General features: G+C 45.2%; 1 protein-coding gene across 2 annotated transcripts in view; it reads left to right on the forward strand.

Annotated features, from left to right (window-relative positions):
• Positions 1–23,346, forward strand: part of LOC127002511 (uncharacterized) — a 102,376-nt gene extending 79,030 nt beyond the window's left edge. For both annotated transcript variants that reach the window (XM_050868566.1, XM_050868565.1), the window contains exons 2-7: positions 6,743–6,872; positions 7,089–7,240; positions 10,102–10,214; positions 10,844–10,936; positions 22,551–22,663; positions 22,876–23,346. In XM_050868566.1, coding sequence (XP_050724523.1) covers positions 6,747–6,872; positions 7,089–7,240; positions 10,102–10,214; positions 10,844–10,936; positions 22,551–22,663; positions 22,876–22,956 — 678 coding nt within the window. In that variant the 5' untranslated portion in view covers positions 6,743–6,746 and the 3' untranslated portion in view covers positions 22,957–23,346. The remainder of the gene's footprint in view (positions 1–6,742; positions 6,873–7,088; positions 7,241–10,101; positions 10,215–10,843; positions 10,937–22,550; positions 22,664–22,875) is intronic.
• The last annotated feature ends 65 nt before the right edge of the window (positions 23,347–23,411 follow it).

Raw genomic sequence — 23,411 nt, forward strand, 5'->3', positions numbered from 1 at the left:
AGAGGATGGTGGCTCACAGGGATCCACAATAATCTGCAAGCCCGTACGTGAATAACACACACACACACACACACACACACATTTTATATATATATATATATATATATATATATATATATATATATATATATATATATATATATATATATATACATATATATATATATATATATATATATATATATATATATATATATATATATATATATATATATATATATATATATATATATATATTTACAGCAGAGGAGTCAGTTCAAAGGCATAAAAAAGGTAACAAATGTTAAAAAAAAAAAAAACCCTGCTCCTAAAAAGAGTTGGAGGAGTGGCCGAAAGATCGGTTAATTTCGGGAGGAGAGGTGTCCTCATACCCTCCTCTTTAAGGAGTTCAAGTCATAGGCAGGAGGAAATACAGATGAAGGAAGATTGTTCCAGAGTTTACCAGCGTGAGGGATGAAAGAGTGAAGATGCTGGTTAACTCTTGCGTAAGGGATTTGGACAGTAAAGGGATGAGCTTGAGTAGAAAGTCGTGTGTGGCGAGGCCGCGGGAGGGGGGGAGGCACGCGGTTAGCAAGTTCAGAAGAGCAGTCAGCATGAAAATATCGATAGAAGATAGAGAGAGAGGCAACATGGCGGCGAAATTTAAGCGGTCGAAGACTATCAGTACAGTAAGAGGAGGAGAGCTGATGACACGAATAGGCTTATACTCCACTCTGTCCAAGAGAACTGTGTGAGTGGAGCGCCACCACACGTGAGATGCATACTCCATACGAGGGCGGACAAGGCCCCTGTAAATGGATAGCAACTGTGCGGGGGAGAAGAACTGGCGGAAGCGGCACAGAACCCCCAGCCTCGTGGAACCTGATTTAGTAAGAGATGAGATATGAAGTTTCCAGTTGAGATTTTGAGCTAAGGATAAACCGAGGATGTTTAGTGTTGAAGAAGGTGATAGCTGAGTGTTGTCAAAGAATAGGGGATAGCTGTTTGGAAGATTGTGTCGAGTGGATAGGTGGAGAAACTGTGTTTTTGAGGCGTTGAAGGACACCAAGTTCTTCTTGTCCCAGTCGGAAATAATAGTAAGGTCTGAGGCTAAGCGTTCTGTCGCCTCCATCCTGGAATCATTCAGTTCTTGTTGGGTGGGTCTTCTATTAAAAGATGTTGAGTAATGCAGAGTAGAGTCATCGGCGTAAGAATGGATAGGACAGTTCGTTTTGGAACGAAGATCATCAATGAACAACAGAAAGAGAGTGGGAGAGAGCACAGAACCCTGAGGAACACCACTATTAATAGGTTTAGGGGAAGAACAGTTAACCGTCTATCACAGCAGAAATAGAACGGTCAGAGAGGAAACTTGAGATAAAGGTACAGAGAGAAGGATATAAACCGTAGGATGGTAGTTTGGAAAGCAAAGATTTGTGCCAGACCCTATCAAAGGCTTTTGATATGCTATCTGGACAGATAACTGAACAAATGTGTAAATACGTGTTTATCGCAATACCAAAAGTAAGCGGAACACTTGACTGCGATAAGCACAGAACCATCAGTATCATGAGCTAAATAACAAAAATCGTACTGAAAGTTATACTCAAACGATTACGTGGAAGAATAAGAAATGAGGTCTCGGACGAGCAATGTGGATTTGTGGAAGGAAAAGGCACGAGTAATGCAATATTTATGTTGAGAACAATGGCTGAGAGGGTGATAGAGAAACAAAGATACCTGTATGTCTGCTTTATTGACTATGAAAAAGCCTTTGATAGAGTTAGACATGAAGACTTAATGGAAATATTGAAAAGCATTGGGGTGAACGGAAGATAACTCAGAGTGATAAAGAATCTATACTGGCACAAAAGGCGTGTGTAAGAGTAGATGGCGAAGAGACAGAATGGCGGAACATCAGAAGAGGTGTCATGCAGGGTTGTGTAATGTCACCGGATCTGTTTTCATTGTATGGAGAAATAATAATGCGGAATATCAGAGAATGTGAGGGGATAAGTATTGGAGGACGTAATGTAAATGACAAAAGGTATGCCGATGACACTGTGCTGATAGCAGACAATAAAGAAAAAATACAATTAATGCTCAACCGAGTAAAAGAAGAAAGGGAATCCAAAGGTTTGACAATTAAGGTATAGAGAACGAAGTGGTTGGTAATGTCAAAGAATGCACAGATACCACGAATGGAGCTGCGATGAACGGTGGAGAGGGTAGAGAACTTCAATTATTTGGGAAGTGTTGTGACCGAAGATATAAGGTGTGATACAGAAATGAAAAGGAGAATAGGTATAGCAAAGACCGCATTTTGCAATATGAGGAACCTATTGACAAAAAGTTTTTTTAATTAAAAAAAAAGAAAAAACACGGAAAAGATTAATAAAAACTCGTGTGTGGTCAGCAATGTTATATGGTGTGGAAAGTTGGACTATATCAAAGACGATGGTGAATAGGCTGGAGGCGATGGAGATGTGGCTGTGGAGGAGGATGAAGATCACGTGGACGGCAAGAAGGTCGAACGAAGAAGTATTGGAGATGGTGGGAGAGAGGAGGGAGCTGATGGGGGCGGTGAGATTGAGACAACTGAAATTTTTTGGGCACGTAATGAGGAGAGAGGGGCTGGAGAATCTGATAATGACAGGAATGGTGGAGGGAACCAGAGGGAGAGGAAGAACGAGAGTGAAATACATGGACGGATTGGTAAAGCTGGCACGGGGGAATATGACGGGTGGACAGTTCATCAGGGCAACGAGGAACAGAAGAAGATGGAAGTCCATGGTTGCCCACGTGCGGTACTATGTATTTTTTTTTTTTTTTCAAATCCAGGTACACTCCATCCGCCCAGCCTTCTCTCTCCTGTATTAAATCTGTCACCCTTAAGTAGTAACACAACAAGTTGGTGACGCAAGAATTTCCTTTCCTGAATCCAAACTGGAAATCCGATAAAATTTTCTCACTTTCTAATAAATCCGACCACCTGTTTTTAACCAGTCTCTTACATATCTTCGTCGCAACCACACTAGTGACTGATACCGGTCTGAAATTTAATAGGTCCTCCCTTAAAAATCGGTACCGTACCATGTTTGCTCTCTTCCAATCTTGTGGTACCTTTTCTTCACTCAGAGAGGCACTCATTATGAAGTGCAGTTTCTCTGCAAGTTGATCACTACACTCTTTCAAGATCCACCCTGATACTCCATCCGGCCCCGTCGCCTTTCTTACATCCAGTATGTTCAAACCTTCTTTAACCTTCTGCACCGTTAACTGAATATCTTGCATAACCCTTCCTTTTTCCTGGCCCGGGGGTTGTACAAATTCTTCTTTTGTGAAAATTATATGGAAGCTGTTATTCTTCACCTCTGCCATCTTTAAGAACATAAGAACGTAGGACTGTGCAAGATGCCGGTAGGCCTGTACAAGGCAGCTCCTTTGAACCTAAGTTCCCGTGTATCTAACCCCACTTAATATCGCTGTCCATGAATTCATCTAATCTATTTTTGAATGTTACAATTGTATTGGCACTCACCACATGACTGCTAAGCCTATTCCACTCATCCACCACCCTGTTAGTAAACCAATTTTTGCCTACGTCCCTGTTGAATCTGAATTTATCCAGTTTAAACCCATTACTTCGTGTCCTACCCGGTTCTCTTACCAACAAAACCTTATGAACATCCCCCTTATTAAAGCCCTTCATCCATTTATAAACCTCGATCATGTATCCACGCACCCTTCGCCTTTCTAGAGAATGCAAGTTTAACTGTTTGAGTCTTTCCTAGTATGGCAAGTTTCTCAACCCCTGAATCATCTTAGTCATCCTCCTCTGCACCGATTCTAACATTTTTATATCCATTCTATAGTAGGGTGACCAGAACTGAACCGCATAGTCAAGATGATGTCTAACTAATGCTAAACATAGTTTGAGGAAGACTTCGGCGCTTCTGTTGCTTACGCTTCTTGAAATAAATCCCAGTACCCTATTTGCTCGATTTCTAGCTTGAATGCATTGTGCCCTTGGACGGAGATTAGAGCTCACTAAGACCCCTAAATCTCTCTCGCACCCAGACCTGCTTATGAGAATGTCATTTAAGCAATAGTTATGAGATGGGTTGTTCCTACCTACACTCAGAATACTGCACTTCCCTACATTGAACTCCATATGCCATTTATCCGCCCAGTCGTACAATCTGTTTAGTTCATCCTTGAGAATACTAGCGTCCTGATCCGACTCAATTACTCTATCGATCTTGGTATCATCTGCAAACTTACTGACATCACTACTAATTCCTTTATCTAAGTCATTGATATAAATATTAAACAAAAGTGGACCTAATACCGAACCTTGTGGGACCCCACTCGTAACACATCCCCAGTCAGATCTTTTACCATTGATTTGCACTCCTTGCTTCCTATTGCTAAGCCACGCCTTGACCCAGTTCAAAACTTTATCCTCCACTCCGTGAGCCTGTAATTTAGGCAACAGTCGTTGGTGAGGAACTTTGTCAAACGCTTTACTAATATCAAGATAGATTACATCATAATTTTCATCTCTGTCTACTGCCTCAAATATTTTATTGTAAAAGGACAAAAGATTGGTGAGGCAGGACCTACCTTCAGTGAACCCATGCTGCGAGTCGTGAATTAAGCTATGTTTCTCTAGATGCTCCCGAATGTTCCTGGCTATTATGGACTCCAGCATCTTGCCTATAACCGATGTTAAGCTAATTGGTCAATAGTTTGAAGCAGCTGACCTGTCCCCCTTTTGGAAAATCGGCGTCACATTAGCTACTTTCCATAGGCTGGGCGTATAACCAGTATTTACCGACATCTTAAAGATATCGGTTAGCGGGTCACTGAGTACATCACCTAATTCCTTTAATACCCTCGGAAATATCCCGTCAGGACCTGACGACTTATTCTTCTTAAGCTTATCTATTTCATCCTGAACTACTTGCCTGGTAATGATTATATCCCTCAATTTATCGCCATCCCCGCCCTCGTACACCTGAACCCTTTCCGGAATAGTCGTTCGATCCTCTTGTGTGAATACTGAAAGTAAGTAGTCGTTCAGCAATGTGCTCATATTTTCGTAATTTTCTACTAGCTCCCCTGTGTTTGTTTTCAGCGTTTCAATTTTCTCCCTTGTTTTTATTCTATACATCTGAAAGAAGCCCTTAGGATTACTTTTCGCCTCATTTACTACTTTGATCTCATAATTCCTTTTTGCTATCCTGGTGTTTTTCTTCACTAATCTAGATAGTTCGACATACCGGCCCCTGAGAAGTGTTTCACCATTCTTTATTTTCTGATAAATTCCCTTCTTTAACCCTATCTCGTGTTTTAGTCCACGAGCCATCCACTTAGGGTCATTGTTTTCTTTTCTAAGTGTTCGCTGTGGTATATGCTGTCCTTGCCCCTCTACTATTACTCTAACTAAATTATTGTAAGACATTTCTACCTGGTTCTCCTGGCTCTCCAACCCACAGTTCTGGCTCTCATGAATCCCTAAATTATCCCAGTTTACCCCTTCAACATGTCTTCGAAGCCCCTCGTAATTTGGCATGTTCCTCCCTTCTCCTTTCTTGTTAAATACAACAATAAACAATCAGGCAATCAATTAATACTACTTATGATAAAACTCGTTTACTTAAAGTATTTCTACAATATTAGGCTGATGGACCAAACTCATTGTGGTTTTAAGATATGGTAGTAGCCTTTTGGGGTGTCTGGGGTGAATTCATGCCCTTGCATTTACTAGCAGTTTACGTCTTGATGCTCCCGGCGGGTCCTCCCACGTGTGAAGGTACTTTCTCCCGAGAGCACCCAGCCGGTCTAGCCGCTAGATCGTCGCGGCTGTATTGCCGGCCAGGAATTGCCACGTGTAAAGTGTGTGTGTGTGTGTGTGTGTGTGTGTGTGTGTGTGTGTGTGTGTGTGTGTGTGTGTGTGTGTGTGTAATTCACCACGACCTGATCACGTGTTGGTCTCGTAATCGCCAGCAGCAGGTACCCTCCCGACATGAGCAAGTGCTCTTTATCGTCGATCTATGGGTACTGCCAGGACCTCACACCACACCCCATCCCCTTTCTCAAGGGGATAGTAACCACTCCTAGTCAACGGAATGAATCCGGCCTGAGCGGGCTCGAACTGCCGCCCTGTCAGACCGTGAAGCCTGGGAGTGTGTGTGTGTGTGTGTGTGTGTGTGTGTGTGTGTGGGTGTGTGTGTGTTCATTCATCACACCCTGATCACAGTCTCTCTCTCTCTCTCTCTCTCTCTCTCTCTCTCTCTCTCTCTCTCACACACACACACACACACACAGAGAGAGAGAGAGAGAGAGAGAGAGAGAGAGAGAGAGAGAGAGAGAGAGAGAGTGAGCAACTTCAGCTGGCCGTGCAATAAGCCGGAGAGCCTTACTGCACCCACACCTCACCATCACCTGTCATCCTCGTCCATGTAGCTATCCAGTCTACTCTTAAACCAAGCTATCGTCGCTGCACTAACTATGTGATTGCTTAGTCTATTCCAGAGAGAGAGAGAGAGAGAGAGAGAGAGAGAGAGAGAGAGAGGCGGGGCACACTTGCCATGGAGGTGGGCGGAGCTTGAGAGCCAGCCGGCAAATCAGCGAGGAGTGCGGCGCGGGGCTAGAAAACTGTACCTACCTTCGCAAATATATAAATAATATATAAAGGAATTGTACTGTACTGTAGTCATGCCCTGCCTGTGATTCTCCCGTCTCTTCCCTTCTGCAGGATAATGTCTGAGGGCGGCAGTCGTGGCGACGTGGCAATGAGGGTGATCGCGAAAGTCCACAGGCCGGGGGTCACGCCGGAGGAGATGGTGGCCGGCTACAACGAGTGGTCCGAGAACTACGAGGAGATGGTGAGAGAGAGAGAGAGAGAGAGAGAGAGAGAGAGAGAGAGAGAGAGAGAGAGAGAGAGAGAGAGATGCCTTCGGTACCAAGTGCCTACGCAGAATCATGGGGTATCGCTGGAATGATTTTGCGTTAAACCGGCGACTACTCCTTGAGGTCCGGGAGTGAAGTGATGCGGCCCCTGGGGTACGCACCTGTAATCACCCGCTTCCCCGTCCCCTTAGATGATCTGGAAAGGCGGGTACCGTGGCCCCGCCATCACGGTGGAGGAGGCGCTGCGTTGGGTACCCCCGGAGCGGCGAGCCAAGGCCAGGGTGCTGGACGTGGCCGCCGGGACGGGCTGCGTGGGCCGCGAACTCCACCGGGAAGGCTTCAGGTGGGTGCCGCAGGGCCGCAGACAGGGGGATGTCCGGTCACCATACTTAAATATCCTCCAGTCCACTGCCTCCTGCCTGCCAGTGCCTCAGCCCCAACGCCAAGAGATGAAGATGATGTGTTGGAAATTACAGCTGCTTGTGTAGAGGCAGGGCCGCTGGGTGGGAACTGGGAGCGGGCATGAGCGGTATTACTATAGTCCATCGACTCTAACTTAAAATGAAGTCCTGTGGCTTGGCCCGGAGAAACCCCCATTGTTTACAGATCTAGCGATGACCTGCGCATGACGTTTTGTCTCACTGTTAGTCTGTATGTTGTAACCCGTAATCCGGGCACACAGGGTAGACGACACACTGTTTGTATTAGTGACACTTGACTTAAAATTCTGGTACTTTAGGAGTATTTAAAGGAGTTCGTAAATGGGGTGATGAAACGGTGTCGCCTTTCTTATATGTATTTTATTCTACCTTAATACTACTTAATATTACAAAGGGTAAAAATATTGTTTAAACCAGCGACTGGCTTACGAGACTCAATGAGTCTTCAGGTTTTCTTTCACTATTGGTTACTGACGTTAGCAATGGTATAATATTGAGTAAAAACTCACACAATAAAGTATCATAGAAATATAATCCTAAGTAAAACTAAGATAATAGAACACAATAGATATGTTAGATACGCTTTCCTCTATGGTACCACATCACTCCATACTCACAGTAGCAAAGATGATTGTTCTGCCCATGTTGTCTAGGGAAGGACAACTGGGTGTATAGCACACGAACAGAGTGCTGGCTGATCTGATCCCTAGCCTGAATAAATGCTTCTTATATAGGCATGACATACATACAGACATCACGAGGGTAATACGTCAGGCGTGTGAGTCATACATCAAACTCACACCGAGCTCATACAATAATCTACCTAACCGACATGTGGCTTACACTCGATTTTAATCCTTACGGTTCCGCGGTTGATCGTGTTTTGGCCGCGGTTGATTGTGTTTTGGCCGCGGTTGATTGTGTTTTGGCTTAGAGAGATAAGCGGGTGCGTTAATGGGCAATTGCAATTGTGTATAGGTTGGTAAATGAACAGTGCGTTTGGGGACAATCATGTGTTGGAGTCCGTGTTGTGCTTTTAGCGGTCGATACCGCTGTTGTCATCGGAAAATATTGCCGGAGAAGATGATGACACTGGAGCGAGTGGTGTCGCAGCCCGCGGGGCACCACATGTACGTTATCTATTTATGGAATTTACATACATTCATAATACGACTGCGTGGTGTTATGAATGGCTTGGGATTAGAGGGATTGATTGATTGATTTAGAGTTTCTTTCATGGCGCTGCAACATCTTGGTCATATGGCACCGGAGTAATAAAATGGAAGGCAAATAATTAAAATAATCTAAGGATGATAAAAGTTATTAGGAAGATAGTTTTGAAATGGTCCATTCAGATATAGCACTAGTTTAAAATATAATAAAATGTTTATTAAAAATGCATTAGTGAAATACAAAGAACTTTCTATAAGAGACCCTACAAGAGATGGAGGATGCCTATCTCCTGTAGATACCCCATGACGTCATGTCCAGGGGTGAACGCCTTTTCACCCAGCATTAGGGAAAGGGAAAAATTCCCATGTACATCACGACACCGGGAGAGGTACTGCTCTCGCAGATCCCGCAGACTGGGGCACTCGACCTGGGATTAGAGGGAAAGACAACGACTCAGTAAACCTTCCATATCACTTGGCAACGTGGCTCATGCAACTTTGCTGCCTGACGGACCTTGGCAACAGGCGCCAGGCCGCACCATTCAACGTTACGCCACAATGGACAAATGAAGTAGATCTCACTCTCGCCCCCTGCGCAGCCATGCAGAGAGAGAGAGAGAGAGAGAGAGAGAGAGAGAGAGAGAGAGAGAGAGAGAGAGGTAGCCACCCTCTCTGAGGAGAGTAATGGAGTGATGTGGCACCAGCGCGGTCTCGTGGGGAATCCTTGTGTCGCGCCCAAGGGCTCAAGTTAAAATCGATAGGCTATACTATGTTAGGAATTAGGCCAGTTAACCGGGGGACTAGACACATGAACTATTTCCCTTATGGAACTAGTCTCGGGCCGAGAGTTCAAGCCAACTATGAGTATCGTCTGAGCTCGAATAAGCCTTCGATGGAACTTGAATACTTCGGTCATCGGCTCCCAAACCGAGACAGAATTAACTTATTCACTGCCTGAAGACTAACCACATTTACCATGAAAGGAATAACAATAGTGAAGTGTTTCCTTTCATGAAATAATAACTAATTGTTCTTGCTGAATTAAAATTAAAGAGCAAGGATAATTTAATCTATGGAAACAGAGAGGAAAGCCACGCCATCTAGCGAGAGAAATTAAAAAATATCGCTTCAGACCCACGTGGTTGGTTTTCTCTCACTCCACCACCGGCCTTCACAAAGTAAAGACCAAGGCACTGCAGCCCACTCATTAACTCGGACGCAGTGTGCCTTCTATTACCTGACTGAGGGATACTACACCCGGCAACGAGACTTCAGAGACAACAATGTCTTTTGAAACCCGCTTCTCAGCTAAGTGCCCCCAGCAGTTATTTGAGACGGATAGATTTTACTACACGGATCCGGTAGGATTATTATTTGTTCGACTGTCTGGAGTTGCTTGTTGGATACCTTCACCACCTAATAGCTGGTAAGCACTTGTTTGTTTGGGATTGTCTGACGGGTGTGTTATTCACTTTGCGAGTGACCTAACTGTTGGGTAGGGTAAATTTACTGATTCCCAACAACTACTACTACTACTATAACTTCTACTACTACTACTGCTACTACTACAACTACTACAGCCAATCCCACAGGCACATAGACGCTGTGGACCCGTCGGAGGGCATGATGAAGCAACGGGAGACTGGCATCTATACCAACGACTTCCTGGAGTTTTTCGGCAGCGGACACTCCACCGTGCCCAAAGGTATTAGTAGTTTTTTTTTTTTTACATCAAAGGACACGGCTCAAGGGCAACAAAAAGAGTACAAAAAAAAAGCCCGCTACTCGCCGCTCCCACAAAAGATAAAAGTAAAGAGTAGCCAAAATAGAGGTCAATTTCGAGAGGAGAGGTGTCTTGATACACTCTTCTTGAAATAAGTCAAGTCATAGACAGGGGGAAACACAGACGAAGGAAGGTTGTTCCAGAGTTTACCTCTTGCATAAGGGTTTTGGATAGTATAGGGATGAGCATGAGTAGAAAGTCGTGTGCAGCGGGGCCGAGGGAGGGAGGGAGGCATGCAGTTAGCAAGTTCAGAAGAGCAGTCATCATGAAGATATCGATAGAAGATAGAAAAAGAGGCAACATAACGGCGGAATTTAATTAAGAGGTAAAAGGTTGTCAGTAAGAGGAGGAGAACTGATGAGACGAAGAGCCTTAGACTCCACTCTGTCCAGGAGAGTTGTGTGAGTGGAATTATTGTTATTGTTGTTGTTTAATATGTAAAGATTAATATACGTATTTTTCTTTTACATCTCTCTCTCTCTCTCTCTCTCTCTCTCTCTCTCTCTCTCTCTCTCTCTCTCTCTCTCTCTCTCTCTCTCTCTCTCTCTCAGACACATACGACCTGGTGGTCACCTCGGGCGGTATGGGCGAAGGTCACATCTCACACAGTGGCCTCGACGACGTTGTGCGCGTCGCAAAGGACGGTGAGTAAGTAAGTGAGCCTGCGTGCCTGCGTGCGTGCGTGCGTGCGTGCATGCGTGAGTGAGTGAGTGTGAGTGTGAAAGTGTTTTTACAAAAAAGGAGACAGCTCAATGGCACAAAAAAAAGAAACAATAATATAAAAAAAAAGCCCGCTACTCGCTGCTCCTGAGAAAAAGAAAATCAAAAGAGGTGGCCGAAAGAGAGGTCAATTTCGGGAGGAGAGGTGTCCTGATATTTTCCTCTTGAATGAGTTCAAGTCGTAGGCAGGAGGAAATACAGATGAAGGAAGATTGTTCCAGAGTTTACCAGCGTGAGGGATGAAAGAGTGAAGATGCTGGTTAAATCTTGCACAAGGGGTTTGGACAGTATAGGGATGAGCATAAGTAGAAAGTCGTGTGCAGCAGGGCCGCGGGAAGGAAGGAGGCATTCAGTTAGCAAGTTCAGAAGAGCAGTCAGCGTGAAAATAGCGATAGAAGATAAAAAGAGAGGCAACATCGCGACGGAATTTAAGAGGTAGAAAACTATCAGTTGGAAGAGGAGAGCTGATGAGACGAAGAGCCTTAGACTTCACGCTGTCCAGAAAAGCTGTGTGAGTGGAGCACCCTCCCCCCCACACGTGAGATGCATACTCCATACGAGGGCGGACAAGGCCCCTGTATATGGATAGCAACTGTGCTGGGGAGAAGAACTGGAGGAGACGATACAGAACGCCCAACCTCGAGGAAGCTGATTTAGCGAGAGTGGAATCAGCTGAGTGTTGTTGAAGAATAGCGGATAGGTGTTTGGAAGATTGTGTCGAGTTGATAGGTGGGGAAATTGAGTTTTTGAGGCATTGAAGGACACAAGGTTTCTTCTACCCCAATCGGAAATGATTGCAAGGTGTGAGGTTAAGCGTTCTGCAGCCTCCAGTCTGGAGTCGTGTACTTCCTGTTGGGATGGGCTTCTATTGAAAGAGGTTGAATAATGCAGAGTGGAGTCGTCGGCGTATGAGTGGACAGGACAGTTTGTTATTGAAAGAAGATCATTGATGAATAACAAGAAGAGAGTGGCTGATAGGACAGAGCCCTGTGGAACACAACTGTTGATAGGTTTAGGGGAAGAACAATGACCGTCTACCACCGCAGAGATACAACGGCCGGAAAGGAAACTGGAGATAAAGGAACAGAGAGAGGGATAGAATCTGAAAGAGGGCAGTTTAGAAAGCAAAAACTTGTGCCAGACTCTGTCGAAGGCTTTCGATATGTCTAGCACAACTGAGAAAGTTTCACCGAAATGGCTAAAAGAGGATGACCAAGAGTCAGTTAAGAGAGCAAGAAGATCGCCAGTAGAACGTCCATTGCGGAACCCATACTGGCGATCAGATAGAAGGTTGGAAGTGGAAAGGTGCTTTTGAACCTTCCGGTTAAGGATTGATTCAAAACCTTTAGATATACATGAAAGTAAAGCTATAGGGCGGTAGTTTGAGGCATTGGAACGGTCACCCTTCTTAGGCACAGGCTGTACAAAGGCATACTTCCAGCAGGAAGGATAGGTAGATATTGATAGGCAGAGACGAAAGAGTTTGACCAGGCAGGGTGTCAGCACGGAAGCTTTAAGGACAATAAGAGACTCCATCAGGTCCATAAGCCTTCTGAGAGTTGAGGCCAGAGAGGGCATAGAAAACATCATTTGGAAGAATCTTAATAACGGGCATAAAGGAGTCAGAGGGGGGGTGAGTAGGAGGAATATGCCCAGAATCGTCCAGGGTGGAGTTCTTACAGAAAGTTTGAGCCTTAGAGACAGATGAGACGGCAGTGCTGCCGTCAGGGTTAAGGAAAGGAGGGAAAGAGTAAGATGTGAAATTGGAGGAGACATTTTTGGCTAAGTGCCAGAAGTCACGAGAAGAATTAGAAGAAGCAAGGTGTTGACATTTTCTATTGATTAAAGCAGTTTTGGTAAGTCAGAGAATAGAATAAATTTAAAAGCCATAGTTAGCGGGAGTTCGAAGGCTCTGGAACTTTTTGTGAGCTGCCTCTCTATCTTTAATAGCACGAGAACAAGCACGATTAAACCAAGGATTTTTAGTATGAGGAGTAAAAAATAGAACGTGGAATGTATGCCTCCATTCCAGAGACAATCACCTCTGAGATGCGCTGGGCACACACAAGAGGGGTCTCTCTCCTGGAGGCAGTAATCATTCCACGGGAAATCGGAAAAGTACATCCTCAGGTTGTAACGGTGTAACGCTTGGTTGCGGGGACTTGCGGGCGTGAAGGGAAACTCTTGCTGTCTTAGAAGAAATATATTCTTACCCTAAGATACAGCGTAGCGTGGGTGAGAGAGACGAGACGCTAGGTGTGTGTCGTGCGAGCTCTCTCGAAGGAGTGACGAGTTACAGAGTGGAAAATAATGAAGTTACAATTCGTCACGTATGTCAAGGTGACCTCTAAGCTTGATGAAATGTTTTGTATACAAACTGAGATGGTAAACACTGAGAGCTGACATTCCTACAAGGTGGCGTGATCTATCTGTCGTGGATTTTTTCCATTGATATTGCATGCCTAATCCGTGGTGATAATAAGTAATAATAATAATAATACATTGATATACTACAATTACTATAACACTGCTCGGTCACCTACCGCTGATCGCGACCTCGCGACACCCCCCAAAAAATCTAATTAGTAGTGGACCCGATATAGTGTAAACATGTTGAGCAGACTGCTTATGGCACAAGTATATGAAAACAATGGCTAAGCAGGAATACTCGTGTAATAATGACATAAATAATGAGAGGTAACACCAGCGGGTGCGACATAAATCAGAGAAATAACCTCTAAATGGAGAAACATAAAGACACAAGTATCTGTAGTTAATAAGTGGCATAGTGACAGAACATGAAATGCTCATCCAGCTTCCAAAAAATAATAATAAGAACAACAAAAGGTGGGAACATAGTACAATGTTAAGGTACAGGAGCAGGAGAAATGACACATTTCTTGCCTTTTGTCTTGCGTGAGAAAAAAAAAAAAACTACTTAGCCAGGGGTTTCCCTGCATCCTGTCGCCTCGTCTGAACAACCAAATAATCATGCAGGACAGAGTTCCTCCTAATAAGGTAGCACATGACGACGAGACTGACGAACATCAGAAACATTGGCACAAAAATTCCAGGGTACAAGTAGGTGAGGTGCAAGTATTCAGGCAGCGTTTCCTCCAGGGTTTCTGCAAACTCTGTTTTGTTTGCGAAAGACAATGAATTAAGGGAATTAGTCACATAAGAGATGCTGGAGAAGTGAATGTTATCGAGAGACCGCAGAGGAAACACTCGATGGGAAATATTGGCCGTGAACACCAGACGGATCCGGGACGGGTACGTTGTTATGTTAGTGGAGCGGATATAGCATGCTTCCGCTATGGCATAGTGACCAGTAACCCGTTGATAAGTGGTACCCTCCGGGCAGATTACCGATACATAGAAGGACTGAGGAAAATAGAAATATTGCAGACCCTGAAAGTTCTTATGGAAAACAGGTGTTGGTGGTAGTTGCTTGTAAGGGCACAGGGAAAGAGCGTCAGACGCGTTCCCTCGGGTGAGGGCGATCTCGCACACTCCTCCCCGACCGGTAGGAAGGCAAAAAGAGACGCAGAGCAATAGAATCGCCTGAAGACCGTTTCCTTGCAATATTGCAAGAGTGAGTAGCTACCCGTTGGATACAGAGCGAAATCCTCCGCGATTAAGACAAGAGACGGGTACGTGTCCAGGGCTAACACACTGTCCTTGGCGGAAAAGGGAAATGTAACAATTTCATGGGCCTCAAACACGTCCGCCGTCTGAAACGGAACATGAATGATTATGGCATCGGGCGTGAGGCTGGACTCGATCAAGGGGTAAAAATATTGACTCATGTCTGGGGTGAATAAAGGCTTGAGACTATAATTTTGATACCCGATATGGATAGTCGTTCTCAAATCGTGTAGAGGGAACAAGGCAGGTGTGACTCTACCGTGCGCTGCATCTACCATGTTGCTAATAACCTGCTGATTTGCCGTTGCGACAGAGTTAATGACGTTTTCCAGTACATGCAAGGCCTGATCTAGGAGGAGAAACTGATTCACCTGGTCGATCTGCTTGACAACTATGTTGATAACCTCTGCCATCTTATTTGTTTGCTCTAGCAGTTCCTCAATGTGAGTATGCAATCGCGGAAGTTTTCTACAATTGGCGTTGATCACCCTGCGATATCGGGCAGCAAAGGAAAGTACATGAGCGTAGTGGTCCCGCAAATCGTGCACGACCTCGTCGGTTGCCGTACCGAAGAGGAACTTGAGGCGGACCCAACGATGTTGAGCAACCCCCTCTTTACCCGAGAGTGAACTGAGTGAAAACAATAATCCATGTCTACCTCATCAACTTTTCCCCGTAAGAACAGAATCCTATCCTCCAGTAGTTGAAAAATATTCAGAATTGGTACTAGAAGGTGCCTTTGATTCCCTAGTCTTCGTTGCCCGTATGGCGTCTGCCATACCGAGTAGTTTTTCTGAGACTATCCTGATTGTGTCTGTGGTGTTGGTCAAGGAAGTATATGGATATTTTACGAGGAGCACATCTTCTATGAGGAAGACCTCTCCTATGTGTGCCGTGAGGGCGCCAGGCTTCAGGTGGATGGGTGTCGTTGCAAGCAGGGAGCCGAGGTACAACAAGATTATCACAAAACGCAACATCATGATCTGAAAGTGGTGGGAATGAAGTATTTAAACTCGTGGTCTCAAGTTATAGCTATGGGTGTTGGGATTATCTTGTTGAACATTTGACTCTGAGGGGGAATTACCAATATCAAGGTCCAAGGGTGAGGGAATTACTTTCAGACGATCACTGTGAACTTCTAGACTAACTCCACTACTTGACTCAAGAACCTCGAACCTATTTCCCCTGACATTCCGAACAACACGGTAAGGACCCACAAATTTTACCCCCAGTTTTGAACTCCTTTCCGCTTGCTTAATCATGACTGTGTCACCCTCTTTTAATTCCACCGGGACGGCCTGTTTGTTTTGTTTTGACATCATTTCAATCTTTGTAGCGTTTAACGTACACCTAACCTCGGAGTGTATCTTGGAAAACATATGCATCTGCTGTTGCGCGTACCTATCAATGTTGTAGAAAGGTTGGTGTGGTTTTGTTAGGAAGTCGTACGAAAGACGTTTCTCCACCCCATGTAAGATGTGGTAGGGAGACTTCCCTGTAGAGTCGTTTACCGACGTATTTATGGAAGCGGCTAGGTGCGATAGCCAATCCTCCCAGTTATCGTGGAGATCGTTCACGATAGGCCTGAGGACCTGTAAGATTTTCCTATTAGCTCTCTCTGCCAACCCATTAGCAGCTGGGTGGTAAGCTGTGATGAAGGATTGCGTGATTTTACCTGAGCGCATATTTCGCTCAATACTGTGTTCCTAAACTCGGTGCCATTGTCACTCAAAAGAATTCGAGGAGACGAATGTGGACACAACACGTGAGTCACGAGGGCATGGGGCACGCGTGTGGCTGTCTTGTCCTTGAGAGGCGCTAGAACTAGAAACCTAGAGAACTGGTCGACGCACAACAATAAGTAGCGCGAACCATGTTGGCTCTGGGGGAGCTGTAATAAGTCTATATTAACAACATCCCATGGCACCTCTGGTACTGGGTATTGCAACATAGGTGCTGGCCCTTTTACGGACCCCTTGTGCTTAGCACAAACGACGCAATGTGCGACATGTGTTTCTACATCAACCCGTAATGTGGGCCAGTAGAATTTTCGTCTGGTGACAGATAGCGTCTTGTCTCTTCCTGGGTGACCGCAATGGGTGTGATATGGACCAGCTTAAGCGTCACGGGGACGTATTTGTCTGGGATGACCAGTTGTTCTATAGGTACCGGTTTGGTTGGCCATGACCTACAAAGGAGGTTGTCCTCTGATAGGAAGAATTGTGAAAAGAACTGGCAATTCAGGAAGGTTTGTTTCGTCTCCCGACTCGAGGGCTTAAATTAACCTCTTCCACACAGGGTGGTCTCGCTGAGCAGTGTGTAGCTCAGGTGAAGTGAAGTTGTGGATGACCTCTGGGGTGGTAATCGCGCCTATCGGAATATTCCGAGATAAGGCATCTGCGACCACATTTGTTTTCCCGGTGATATATTTTATCTCCGGATTGTATGCTTGGATCGTTAAGAACCATCTTGCCAGACGACCGTGTAGGTTTATTCCCTTGAAAAGATCAGTTATGGCCGCGTGGTCCGTATACACCACAATTATGTACCCCATCACTATGTCTCGAAAATGCTTCAGAGCCCACACAATGGCAAGAGCCTCTAGGTGGGTAACAGAATAGTTATTTTCCGGAGCTGTTAGTACTCGACTGGCGAACGCTATTACATGCTTTTTGCCGGACTTATCTGTTTGCATCAGCGCGGCTCCTAGTCCACTAGCCGAAGCGTCGGTACAAAGCTGAAAGGGGTCCTTGAAATCCGGAAAGACAAGGACCGGAGCCTGTGTAAGCGCTTTCTTTAAATCCTCAAAGCTCGTTTGTTGAACTGGGAGCCACTGAAATGGTACGTCTTTCTTTAATAGATGGGTTAGGGGACTTGCGCGTGCTGCGAAGTCCTTTATGAAAGGCCTGTAATAACGTCCGTCTCCCAAGAAAGACCGTACCTTGTCCGCCGACGTTGGTTGAGGGAACTCGGAAATAGCTTTTATTTTGTCGTCCACTGTGTGGATGCCGAATTCGTCCACGACATGCCCCAAGAACTTGATCCGAGGCTTTAAGAATTCACATTTGGTGAGTTTGAGCTTTAATCCGACCTCTTGAAGTCTGTGTAGGACTGCTTTTAGTGTTGCCATGTGTGCATGCACGTCTTTACTTGCTATAATGATGTCGTCTAAATACACATAAACAGTTGCCCAGCAAGTCACCAAAAATACTGTTCATTGTCCTTTGGAAGGTCAAGGGAGCTCCTTTGAGCCCGAACGGCATCCTCGTCCACTCATAGTGTCCATGAGGCGTGCTGAAAGTCGTTATTTCACGGGACTCGGGGGCCATGGGCAGTTGCCAGCAGCCACTGACCAGATCTAGACTCGTAAAGACTTTATTTCCTCTACCGAGACACATCAGAAGATCTCTAAGAACGGGAAACGGAAAATGATCATCCACGGTCGCGTTGTTCACACGCCGGAAATCAATCACAGGACGATAAGACCCGTCTTTCTTTGGAACCAGAAACAAGGGTGAATTCCACGGGGAGTTCGATTCTTTGATGACACCCTGTTCTAACATATCAGATATAAGTTGCTGCACTACTTCCCTCTAACTGTGGGGGGAGCTTGTATGCATTGATATATACAGGATTGGTATTGGGTTTTAACTTAATGTGACTGTGTTCAGCACACTGCGTAACTCCAAGCGGCTCGCCTGGTAGAGCAAGCGCCCCCCTATAATGTTCCAGCAGCCGGACTAAGGTTGGCTTAATTTCGGAATTGTGTGCAACTTTTAGGAATGCCTCTAAATTAGCTGTGTCTTGTTCGGGAGAAGCCTGACACGCCGAGGTTATGCCTGAGACTTGGGCTTAAGGGTATGCAGCTGGTTCCAGGGCTACATTTTTCCCATACACTAGACACTGGCATAATCTAACCCCGTGTTTTAAGGATACAGGGGATCCTGACGTGTTTATTGCCAATGCCTCTGCAATACCTCCCTCTTTGACTATCGCGAGAGTTACCTCCACCGTCACCCGGTGTATGTGTGGTGCTCCGTCGATACACACATCACTGCCCGTTGGAGGAGCGTTAGGTAACCGGATTTTTACAAGTTTTGCAGCACGATCCGGAACTACTTGAGGACCTTCTACGACTGCCGTTACTGTCCACCACAAGTCTGTAATGTTTTAATGTGGTTTGACCGTAAGAGGTGACACTTGGGCGGTGGGAGACCCTGAGTCTGTGGTGGGTTGGTCATTTTCCCCCTCTGAGGGCGGGATTACAGGTGATATAGGCGATGGATTTACCATCCCCTGTATGCGTCGTCCTTGATACACGATCGCGTTGCTTTCAGGGTTTATGGTTATGTGCAGGTCTTTCATGGCGTTTAATCCTAAGATTCCATCCACAGGTAAGGCAAACCTGCTAGATACATAAAAGAAATCTCGAAAGGAACATACCTTTTCATGTAAGCTGACTGTTAGTGGTACTCGCCCAAGGATTCCCAAAGTGGTGCCTGTCACGCCTACCACATTCAGGTCGTTCTCTTGGAGCGGCCAATTTTCCCCTCTCGCCTGTCGTGTCAGTGACCTGTAAGCGGAGTCTGAGATTACATTGACTGTTGCACCTGTGTCTACCGCTAAGGTGAGTGAAATTTTGCCCACCTTGCAAGGGAGGGCAATTATGCTTGTCCGTCCCAAGGCAGCAGTGACTGAGTCAAGTTGCTCCCAATTAGTATCGTCCTTATGGGATACTTGGATGTACGCCTTGGGGCTGTCACAAAGTCATGCCTTTTTATTCTGAGAAGAGGAGGAGTGTGGTTTACTGTCCGCCGAGGACTTGTTCTTCTGTTCCTCCTTGGCCTTTTGTATTGTATAACAACTGTCTGAATCATGAAAACAATTCCCGTGGACATGGCAAAAGGCAGCCTTCCGCTGATGGTTTGGCCTAGGGTTCCGGTGTGATGAGTGATGGCCACCCCTGTAACCTCCTGATCTCCTATCAGATCCCTGTCTTGAGTGTGTTGAGTCCCTACGTTTCGCGAAGCAAGAATTCTCGGAATGTTCTGATTGTTTGCAAAAACTACAGGTGAGAGATGCCTTACTTTGTGCCTGCCATGCTGCGGCAGTTGCGAGGGGTTGATGGTGAGTGTGTTCTTGAACCTTGACTTCTAACTCTGAGACGAAGTCAACCAACTTCCCGCCCGGTTTGAAGGTCAAGGGAAGGGCAGAACGGCGGTTCTTCTCTGAAATATGAAATAAGTAAAAAAGCAACTCGAAGACTGTCTTCACCTGGTGTTTTTGCATACTGCCCCCTGCAAGCCATTGCGCGTCTTCTAGACTTTTGACACAGTCAACCGCCAGCTGATTTGCCTCAGTCATGGCGTCCCAAATCGGCTTTGTTGAGGATTTTTTTTTGGAGGGGCTCAACCGTGTGTGCGATCTGTCTAACGAAGCTTGGTTTACTCCCGCCTCCGAAGATTTTTATAAAATTCCTTTTAAAAATCTCATAATTTACTCCAATGTCCACCGAAGCAAACGCTGAGGACTGCATCAAATTTAGTGCCCGAGAGCCTGGTAGTAACCGGGACCGAATGAATGCAATTTTATCATGATCTTCCGTAATGGAGGAATTTACGATGGCAGACTCACATAGATCTAGGAACTGTCTCGCCGAATAATCTGACTCGCTGCCGGAGAACTGTCGAAAACTGGCGTGAGTTGGAATGACCCGAATCGGTGGAGGGGAGGGGGGGGTGGATTGGTAGGCATTGTGACCGGTTGAGTGGGGGTTAAGTATCCCGAAGAACCCGGAGGTGAAGGGTCCCTGTTTGGAATTGAGGAATACTGAGTACCTGAACGTAAATTTACAACATTAAGATCATTGGTGCCTGAACCGTGTTCCACTTCCTCCTTACCTGAGGGACTCGTTAACTGTTTAAAAGTGTCACCGAGTTTAGCGAGAGTGTCTTTGTTCATATTATGGCTTAAATCAGTTACAATATATGAGCATATTTTAATTGCTGTAAATATTAACTTAACGCGTCTGAGTTAAAAGTTTGCGCCGTACCCCTAAAAACAAGAAGGGATGGTAAGCAAGGTGGCCGTTAGACGTAATAGAAAGTTAAGGTTATAATGTCAGGTTATAATGTAATGTTATAATGTTATGGTTATATGAAATAATGACCCAATAACGCAGCCGTTATTTGGTTAGGAGAAATAAGTGAGCATGCCCTTAAAGTGCGGGGTTCTCCCAAACGGCGAAGAGAAAACGGAGCAAGGGCACACTTAGAAAGTTTGAATTAGAGCAGGGAAATCACAGTTTTACCGCTAACAGACAACAAGAAGGATCAATACCGTATGCAAATGATCGTTACTCTCACAATTACGGCTGATTAACAGTGTTAGATACACATAAATAAAAGAGTCGTGCCTCTGATGCAATTTTGCTGAGTTTACACTTGTGAAAATATTTGGAACAGGTACAATACCGAGAATATTCAGCTGACGTAGAGCTGGTGACAACACAAAGGAACACAAAGGAAGAACAAACAACAGCAGACCTGCTGGTCCTTACGAGGTTGTTTGTGACAAGCTACACTAACTATCTAATCAAAGGTGGAAGATGAAGGACAGCAAAGGTGAAGGCTCCTCCCCACCCCCCCATCCCTCCAGCCAAAGCTGGCAGGAAAGGAAAAAGAACCATGCAGCATGGGAAAACTGCATGGAATTTATGTAGGAAAGAGGAAAGAACTACCATTACTGCTACCACTAACCGGGCGATAAAAGCGGACAAGGACACCAGTATTCGAAAGAACTTAACGTTATTACGACAATGAGTAATATCTTAGTTGCTGGTTGGATTCAAAACACTTGTCTAATCTATTCTTGAAGGCCGTAACTGTTGTACTATCAACGACATCACAAGGTAGAGAGTTCCAAACATTAACAACTCGATTGAAGAAGAAGTGTTTAGCTTCGTGCGACGAAAATCTTTTACCACTTATCTTCAAATTGTGATTTCTTCTTGTTCTATTTGATCGATCAATTGTAAAGTAATCTTCCGCATTAATATCACTGAATGTGCTCCACTTTAGAATTCAAATAGTCAAAGAATTTTACATAGTTAGTAGAGTTAGGTGAGAGATAAACAGCACATATGTATTTAGTAATAGAATGACAATAAAGTCTTAGCCAGATGGTGGAAAATTCAGAAGAGTCAAGGTCGTGGGCACGAGAGCAAGTGATGTTGCACACGTAGGCGCAACATCCAGCTTAGGATTAAAATTTAGGATAGAGATAGTAGGAGGGAACAGAGTAGAAGTTGCTGTCAGTAGCCTCAGTAACCTGTGTTTCGGTGAGGAAGAGAAAATAAGGTTTAGAGGAGGAAAGATGGTTTCCACAGTATGAAAATTAGAACGAAGACCACGAATGTTGCAGAAATTGATAAGGAGGAGGTTCAAGGTTTCAAGGTGTGTGTGTTGTGTGAATGTAGTGTGGTGTAGAAAGAGAGAGGAACTGTCTTTAGAGAACATGCTGAACTGCTCTCTGGTATTGATGAGACAAAAGGGAAACGGTTAGTGAGGACATGGTCTTTGGAGGGCTTCAGCACCCTCCTCGCTTCCCATATATCCTCACCGAGAATAGGTCACGCCCGTTCGGTAGGTTTCTTCCTACCTACTCCTACTATAGGATCGCAAAACAGTTCATGGTAATCCCAGCAACTTTTACGAGAGGCCTTTCAAACGGGCGGACTTAGGCGCCGTTTAGGATGGGAAAGAGCCTACATAGAGACTTCATATTTGCCTGGAGTAAACCTTGAGGCGGTCTCCCTAGGGTGGGCTAGACGACGCGCCCCCTAGCGTATGCCCCAATGATTAACTGAGTTCCTCCTCTCCGGCACTCCAGGAGGCTTCGTGATCATCGTGATGCGCCATGAGTTCCTACAGACCGTGCCTTCCTACAAGGACAAGCTGGAGCCTTACATGGACCAGCTGGAGGCGGACGGGAAGTGGAAGAAGGTAGGGAGCACCGTTGCCAGATTATCGTACTCAGAGCATCGTATTTACCGTTTTTTGACACCTAACTATTGCCAAGAAACATCAGGAATTCACTATTTTAACGATAGATATAAATGAATCTAGTTATTGAGCCCCAGGAGACATATTTGAAGTCGGAAGTTGGTAAATATATAAGAGGCTGCTGCTGATGATGATGGTCATAATTCCTTCAGGTGGAGCGGCGCATCGTCCCAAACTATTTCTGTGACAAGGAGGGTCTCGTCTTCGTCTTCCGCATCACTAAGCCTGAGTGAGGAGGAAGAGGAGGGAAGGGAAAGGAGAGAGATGAAGAGGAGGAGTTATAGTGGTGCTGTGCCAAGGCTGTCTCTGTGTAACAGCCTTGGCTTTCGTCGCGGCACCCGAGACTGAGGTGAATTATCGTGCTCTGGCAACCTGGCGTCATGGCGTCTACGATGTTATATGATAGTCTACGCATAGGGCACATTTGTCTGTATTAATCATATTATTGAAATTGTCGTAAAAATCTGTTTTAGTTTATAAGACTGAGGCTGCAGAATCCTTAACCTCAGACCTTGCTATCATCTCCGATTGGGATAAAAGGAACCTTTGGGTTTTTGTGTCCTTCAATGCCTCAAAAACCCAATTTATCCACCTTTCAACTCGACACAATCTTCCAAACACCTATCCCCTGTTCTTCAACTACACTTAGCTGTCACCTTATAATTCTTCAGAACTAAATATCCTCGGT

The sequence above is a fragment of the Eriocheir sinensis genome, chromosome 23 (assembly GCF_024679095.1).
Source record: "Eriocheir sinensis breed Jianghai 21 chromosome 23, ASM2467909v1, whole genome shotgun sequence".
NCBI lineage: Eukaryota > Metazoa > Arthropoda > Malacostraca > Decapoda > Varunidae > Eriocheir > Eriocheir sinensis.